Source organism: Phodopus roborovskii, unplaced genomic scaffold (genome assembly GCF_943737965.1).
Source record: "Phodopus roborovskii unplaced genomic scaffold, PHOROB, whole genome shotgun sequence".
Lineage (NCBI taxonomy): Eukaryota > Metazoa > Chordata > Mammalia > Rodentia > Cricetidae > Phodopus > Phodopus roborovskii.
The window spans coordinates 39,207,887-39,215,787 of NW_026126480.1; the positions used below are offsets into that span (position 1 = coordinate 39,207,887).

The 7,901-nt window shown below is 39.0% G+C and overlaps 1 protein-coding gene across 5 annotated transcripts in view; it reads left to right on the forward strand.

Moving 5' to 3' along the window:
• Positions 1-7,331, forward strand: part of Plekha1 (pleckstrin homology domain containing A1) — a 51,046-nt gene extending 43,715 nt beyond the window's left edge. For 2 of the 5 annotated variants that reach the window (XM_051193165.1, XM_051193166.1), the window contains exons 11-12: positions 2,169-2,258; positions 4,688-7,331. In XM_051193165.1, the coding sequence (XP_051049122.1) occupies positions 2,169-2,258; positions 4,688-5,002 (405 nt within the window). In that variant the 3' untranslated portion in view covers positions 5,003-7,331. Of the gene's footprint in view, positions 1-2,168; positions 2,259-3,430; positions 3,580-4,687 lie in introns of all 5 variants that reach the window. The other 3 variants (XM_051193167.1, XM_051193168.1, XM_051193169.1) reach the window with 3 other exon arrangements.
• The last annotated feature ends 570 nt before the right edge of the window (positions 7,332-7,901 follow it).

The window sequence follows — 7,901 nt, forward strand, 5'->3', positions numbered from 1 at the left end:
TCATATTGACTTTGGTCATTGTGCTCCTATGAAAGCGGACTCTGTCCTGTGCCTGCTTCAAAAGTTCTACCTTTTAAAAAATTGAATTGATTGGCATTTGATAGACTCTGGAAGAGTGGGTGGTTTTCTTTACTGATGTGACCTTGGGAGGCTGACCACATACCAGAGCAGGGCCTACTCTCAAGATTAGCCATGTAACACATGGACTTAGCTATGGACTTGTTGGAGAAGAGGGTGTAGAGGAAAGATCTTGAAGTTGAGTGGAAAGGAATGGGAAAGTAGAAAGGAAGTAGTTAGAAGAGGGAGTGAATATGTTCAAAATCAGACAAAGAGTTGCTAAAAAGCACAAAATTCAACATGCAGTATACAAAGTGCATAGAAAAAAATATGGCCTTAAAAATTGAAACAAATAGGGACAATTGCTTTGCCACAATAAAGTGACGAATCATCATTTAAAGGAAAAATATTGTTGGCTCAAAAACATTCTATTTTACCTTTTTCAGAAATTGTAGATTCTAGATTCTAATTTTAGATCACTTCTCAAGGATGGAGGTGTTCTAAAATAACAGAAGATATGTGTTGGTACCTTCTCAGTCTTGATCTGTGGTCATACCACTTTGAACATTCTGATCTTATAATATTTAAATTCACACTGGCAGTCTTTATCAAGAAATAGGACTGCAACTGGGCATTGGTGCCACTCGCCTTTAATCCTGGCACTTGAGAGACTAAGGTGGATGGATCTCTGTAGCCAGCCTGGTCTTCAGAGCAAATTCCAGGACAGCCAGAGCTATTAACACAGAGAAACCATCTTGGGAAAAACAAAAAGAAGGAAGGAAAAAAAAAAAAAAAAAAAAAAAAAGGAAGAGGGCTACTTTTGAGTTTGACTACTAGTGTCTCTTTAGTTCAGTGTCCTATTAGAAATTATTCCTAAAATTAATATGTAAAAGGGCGTCAGAATGGTTTTTATTTATTTATTTAATTTAATTTTTGAGATTTATTATGTAGACACGGTTCTGCCTGCATGTCAGAAGAGGGTGCCAGTTCTCATAGATGGTTATGGACCACCATGTGGGTGCTGGGAATTGAACTCAGGACCTCTGGAAGAGTAGTCAGTGCCCTTAACCACTAAGCCATTTCTCCAGCCCCGGAATGGTTTTTAAAGTGGCAGTTATACATGTGGCAAGTTCAGACTGTAGCAGTTGACAGCAAAATAAGAACTTTCTTTGGTTTCTTCCTCTTATTTCCTTTCCAAAAATATTTATCATCAGCAATTTTATCTGTCTGGTTTTAAAACATGTAGTGACTGTTGTATGTTTCCATATAGTATCTTGTTCAGAAATACCTGGGTTGAAAGTAGTGTTTCTAGAGCTGGGTTTGGGTATATGCCTGTAACCACAACTATTCAAAAGACTGAAGCAGGAAGTTCAAGGGCAACCCTGATAAAAAGTGAAGTGAAGGCCAGCCTGAGCAATTTAGTGTAACTCTGTGTCAAAACTAAAACACAAAATTTAAAACAAAGACTCAGTGGCCAAGTGTTTTTCTCAAACGTTTGAGTGCCTTGATTCACTTCGCAATAAATAACAAGCTCACACAAAAAGTGCTTCCTGAGGTTGGAAAGACAGCTCAGAGATTAAGAGCACTTGCTGCTCTTGCAGAGGACCCAAGCTTTCTTCCCAGAATCCATGCTGGGTGGCTCACAACTGCCTGTAACTACAGTTCCAGTGGTGTCCAATTCCCTCTTTTGATTCTGTAGCTGGGGATGGCTGGACCATGATTCATGAGTTTACTGAACCCCCCCTCCCCCCGCCTCCCCCCACACAAATAAATCTTTTTAAAAAAAAATGTTTTGAAGCTAGGCATAGTGGAGCACACCTTAAATTCCAGCACTTGGGAGGCAGAGGTAGGTAGATGGCAGGTGGATCTCTTGGCGTTCAAGGCCAGCCTGGTCTACAATGAGAGTTCAGTACAGCCACAGTTACAGAGAGAAATCCTGTATTGAAAAACAAACAAAAATAAATAAAGTGCATTGAAAACTTTTTTTTTTGAAAGTATTGCCTTTGAATGTGTTTGCAGGTAATATTATATTACCAAGGTATGGAATATATGGAAATAGAAGGTGAGTTTTGAGAGAAATTTAACTGAACTATCCCTTTGATTTCCTTTAGGCTGATAGCCCTGAAGAGATGCATAGTTGGATTAAAGCAGTCTCTGGCGCCATTGTAGCACAGCGGGGACCTGGCAGATCAGCATCTTCTGTAGGTTTTCTCCTTTTTAGGGAGATTGGGTCCTTTGGAGTTGCTTTCTTCCTCTACTCTAATACTTCGGTTTCTTTCTTTGTTGAGATTATTTGCATGTTGATTTTCATACCAATTGGACTTGCAAAAATAATGCATCCTAATTCAGAGCTTCCTTGTAGTGTCACATGTACATAACTTTCTGTGCACACTGTTGATGCACAAGCTGGGCAGCTAAAGAATAGAGCCTTTCTTCCTTTGTTCTTGCAGCTAGGTTCTTGTTAGTAGGTCTAGGTGTGACAGTTTGGCTCTCTTGATGTGGCACTGGCCTGACCATTCAGGGCACTTCCAGTTCTAGTAAAATACAGTTTTGTGATGTCTTGTTTTCCCTTTACTTGCTAATTTTCAGTTAGGATTTTTTTTTTTCCTTAGTAGTGTTGGAACACTGCTGACCAAACTAGAGTCTTAAATACAGTTTTGTGTTCCCATTCTTTTTTTGCTCTTCCATGTTATTATTTTAAGTTTTTAGCAGGTTGATAGAAAAGCTTGCTATTTCTGCTGTAGTTTGGTAGTAACATTGGAACAACTCAGACATAACAAGAGAAACACTTGTTGTTCATTTTGTTCAAGTAAATCCTAAGAAATAGTTTTTTTTGGAACATTTTGACCATTCGTCCCTGTTCTAATAATGCAAATCCTTTTGAGAGATTACATCTTAAAAGTAGCACTGTTGTTAACTGTCCTAGTGTGCCTTCCATAGCCTTTATGATGTAAATTCTGTATATACCTAGATACCTTGTACTTTCAGTATTTTTTCTGGTAGTAATGCTGTCTTTTAGTAGTTTGCTGGTAGTGATAATGACACATTAGTAGATAGTAATCCACTTTTCCCATTTCTTTATCATTTTTCATTATACTAGTATTCCTTTAGGAATATTGGAGAAACCTCTTTCCTGGGTATTAGTTTTGTAACTGCCTTCATTTTATGTGACCCTTTCAACAGTCAAGTATGAGATTCTCTGCAAAAACAATGTCTGTTGGGAAGAGGGAAAGTTGGAGAAGGGTGTTTGTGTTCTGTGCTTTGTGGTGGGGGCAAATTGGACTGTCCAGCTGTGACTATCAGCAGAATTCTTTCTTTTCCTCCCTCTCCCAATATAGGTTAACTCTAATCTTAGCTTTGCACTGTGTTCCAGATGCGGCAGGCCAGAAGGCTGTCGAACCCTTGTATACAGAGGTATACATCAAGAGCTGGTGAATGCAGCACGTATGTGGGCTCTCATGCAAATGTGCCTTCTTAGTAGAGGGCCTGGACTCGCTCCCTACTTACAACTGATCATAGAAGGTTGAGTTAACTGGACTGCCTTTTGCAGTTGTCATCACTAACGCAAACTATTTTACTATAGTCATCAGGTTGAATATGTATAGTAAAAAAAGAAACAGAAAACCAAAAGCAACCATACTAATGGAAGCTTCCAGAACTTCAGAAACTGACTGAATTGCTGCAAGAGTTTTGATTTTCATGTTTTATGTATTTTGATTTTTTTTTTTTATTATACAACACTTAAAATGTGCCTTGTTCTGATCCAGGCAAACTTCTGCAGGCATCCACATTGGATAAACTATGTCACCAGAACTGCATGGCATTTTATAGCTCTGGTGAAGTTTACCATGTAATGGGAGCCTGTAGTGTTTGCTGACTGTGGTGCTGTTTTCAAAACAGCTAGTGTCCTAAATGAGCGCATGCCAGGAGCTGCACGGCACCCCACAGTGTCTTCAGATTTGTTACTAGAAGTACAATAAAATTAGTATTTACAACTAATCTACTTCATCAGAGTTTTAAGTGATTCATTTGTATCCTTTCTTACTTTTAAAATCTTAAACCATATGAACGTGTGACTTATCCAGAGTAAACAGTTAAATCATTTGCAATTAGTTGCAGTGAAATTAAGAGAAGCAAAAACAAATTGTCAGACTAGTAGACAAAATCATGTCTGAAAAGTCTTGATTCTTGTTGATTAATCTATAGCCTTCCATTTTTATGTTTTGTCTTTTTATTTTCTTTAAAATACTTGGGATAATTCCCCATTAGTCTTAAATAAATGCTGATAGACTCTTCTTTCAAAACAATTCAATTGCAGTTGGAACACCGTATTTCATTTTAGGCTAGCTAGGCCTTCAAAGTGCCTTACATAAGCTGACAAATTCAGCTTTGGTGACAGAATCAGTTTCTTAGGGGAATTGTTTGTTGGCTATCATTGCTTTGAACTCACCCCTAAAATGCATTGCTTTGGGAAGGAACTTGCACATTTATGCTGCATGGCTCATGCTTCTGCTTTGTGTGTGTGTGTATGTGTGTTGTTTGTTTTTCAGAGAATCAAGTCTCACATTGAGTAACTGACTAACTTTGTTGTCTGTGACTAGCAGTGTCTGACCACCACTCCTCTTTCCAGGAGCATTCCGGCTGTCCTTCAGAATCCAAATACACTGTCCGTCCTGCCGGGGCAGCAGCAGCCACCTCACATTCCGCAGCCTCTCGCAGCCACTCTCTGGTCTCAAACTATACCATGGAGAAGCGAGGATTTTACGAATCTCTTGCCAAGGTCAAGCCAGGGAACTTCAAGGTCCAGACTGTCTCTCCAAGAGAATCAGCTTCCAAAGTGACTGAACAAGCTCTGCTCAGACCTCAAAGTAAAAATGGCCCTCAGGGAAAAGATGGTGAGCCAGTGGACTTAGATGATGCCAGCCTGCCAGTCAGTGATGTGTAAGGTGGGAGCACCTGGGCTGCCCACCCCACTCATCCCTCAGTGTCCTTTCATGAGGCTTCCAGCCAAAGATGATAAAAGATGATAGAGGGTGAATGGTTTCAGTGCATATATTATATATTGTCTCTTGGGTGTACTCTGTAAGCTGGCAAACCAAGAATCTAGGGAGTGGCCAAGTCAATGTAATTTCTTTAAGAAAGGAAGGAAAAAGCCGTGTCCATATTGACTGTCTGTCTGAAGCTTTATATGTTTGTGTGGTAAAAGGTGTGTGGGTGTGTGTGTGTGTGTGTGTGTGTGTGTGTGTGTGTGTCTGTGTGTGTGTGTGTGTGTGTGTGTTTCCTGGTAACTTTGAAATTTCAAATAACTTAAAATATTAAAATTTCTTATTATTTTGGTCATTTAAAAAAGCTAATATGACTCCCTATGAAATATTCAATATTTACACATTCTTATTGGTTAACATTATCAAATGGAACATCGCCAGACAAAAACTCCTAAACTCATGATGTCTGTGGTGCTGCAAAATTTATATCGCAATGTGGACTATTTAGAAATTCTAACCATTTTTGATGTCCTGACTTTTCAGGTGAGTGCATAGAAGATTTGATTAGACTGTTGGCGCAGGCATGGATTGAAGGTGTGGGGTGAGGACTAGAGCTCACCTGTAGCTGAGATTTTTTTTTTTTTGGTGGGACTTCTTTTTTTGAGACAGTTTGTGTAGCATGGCTGTCTTGGAACTTGTGGTGATCCTCCTGCCTCTGTTGCCTCCCAAATTACAGACCTGTGTTACCAACCTTGTGACACTTGTTTGAAATTTCTTAGTACTTGCACCTATCAGTATTTTATTAAAAATTATTTGATCATAAATTTTGGGAAGATCTGACCTCCCCCCCCCCCTCCCCAAGATGGTTTCTCTATGTAGCCTTGCTATCCTGGAATTCACTCTGTAGACCAGGCTGGCCCCAAATTCATAGAGATCCACCTGCCTCTGCCTCCTGAGTGCTGGGATTAAAGTCATGCACCACCAATACCTAGCTGATTTTTTTTTCTTTTGGTAAATAGATCTTATTTCTGAGTTTACTTCTGAATTTGGGTCAGTGAAAGACCTCAGTTCATATGTAAAGTCATAATTGCTCTTAGTTGTGAAATTGTTGTGGCCTCTACCTTTCATCATTAATAACCTGTATCCAAGTGCCTGTGTCTTCTCATCTCATTTAGAGTTGTGCTCCAAAGTCCTACATGATTGGCTTTAAATGTTTGAATAAATTAATTTCAGTAGCATAGCTTGATATGTTAAATAAAATAGCATTTTATGTCAGAGACACCAGAATGTTGGTGTTCTACTACCTGTGCAATATCTGTCTTGAAAACAAATTTGAGTATGCATTTAATTGTGGGGATATCCTAAATAGAAGTACCTCTCTAAAGAACCCATAGTTCTCCTGTTGAGTGATAGACTGGTTTGAGCAAGTACTGTTTTGTGGCAAAGTCTTAAGTGTTTGCTTTTCCCAGGCTGCTACTCTATGGTATTTCCAGTCCTACACACTTCTGTTTTGGAGTCATGGGTATTAGTGTTTTGCCTTTTTATGTTCTAAGACTACTTGATGGAGGATGAGAAATTCGCTACCGTTGTGGGGCCTAAGGGTTAAGATGTGTTGTTTGGTTGTCCAGTACAAGAACACACCACTCACCTTTTGTATTCATAAGCTAATATGTTAGAGTTTTATGTAGTTTTCTCTTTTGCAACTGCATGGAAAACCACAGGACAACAAGGTTTTTAAGCAGTTACCACCCATCTGCTGCCATGTTCATTATCCAGGCTCTTTTGGAAGTTCAGTTTTCATAAACATACCTAGGAACCCGTGTACAGACACTTGGCAGTATTGATGAGCCTGGCCCTGTTTTCTTTGGTACAGTCTCCACAGTGCACGTTCATTTTAACATATTTTGGTATTGGCAATTTGATATATTTTATGGTGGCAAAATATTAGCTCTATTTTGGGACTTTTTATAGAATTAGCCTTATTCAAAAGCATAGGAATATGTTCTTGTGGTCGTCAGAGTCTTCTAATATTTATCTTCATTCTTTTGTAAGCTTATGAAAATTATTTAATTATTTTAAAACATACTATTCCTGTAAATATGTCACATCTGAAGTGTCAACAGTTACTTTGAATATCATAGTATTTGCTGCATTTTTTTTTCCTGTGTGTTATCTCCTTTTAGAACAGGAATGTGTCTCCTGATGTTTACTGTTACATCCGCTATCTTTATATGTCCAATTGGTTTAACACTGTAATGACTTGAGAATAAACTGCTCAGAATTCATTTTTACTTAATTCTCATTTTGTTTGGTTTAGCTCTCATGTAAACAAATCGGTAGAACTGGTAAGGAACATTTTTGGTTAGTTTATTTGCTTATCTTTGAACAAATAAATTTCACACCAGGTGGTGGTAGCACGTTTTTAATCCCAGCACTCTGGGAGGCAGTGGCAGGCAGATCCCTGAGTTTGAGGCCAGCCTGGTATACAGAGCAAGTTCCAGGACAGCCAGGGCTACAATAGAGAAACCCTGTCTCAAAAAACCAAGGAGGGAGGGGAGGGGAGGATGAAGCAGGAGGAAAGAAAGTTCAGATCCTTGAATTCTTGGGGTTTGGTTTTTTGCTTTTTTTATTTTATATATTTTGAGGCAGGGTCTCACTATATGGTCTCAGTTGGCCTGAAACTCACTATGTAGACCAGGCTGGCATTGAACTCACAGAGATCCTCCTGCCTCTGTCTCCCAAGTGCTGGGCTATAAAAGTGTGAACCACCAGGCCCAGCAGATCCATGAATTCAGTTCTTAAGAAATGTATGAAGAAAATGTCTATTTCAAAATCTTGCTTATTTTACTTAAAAGAAAC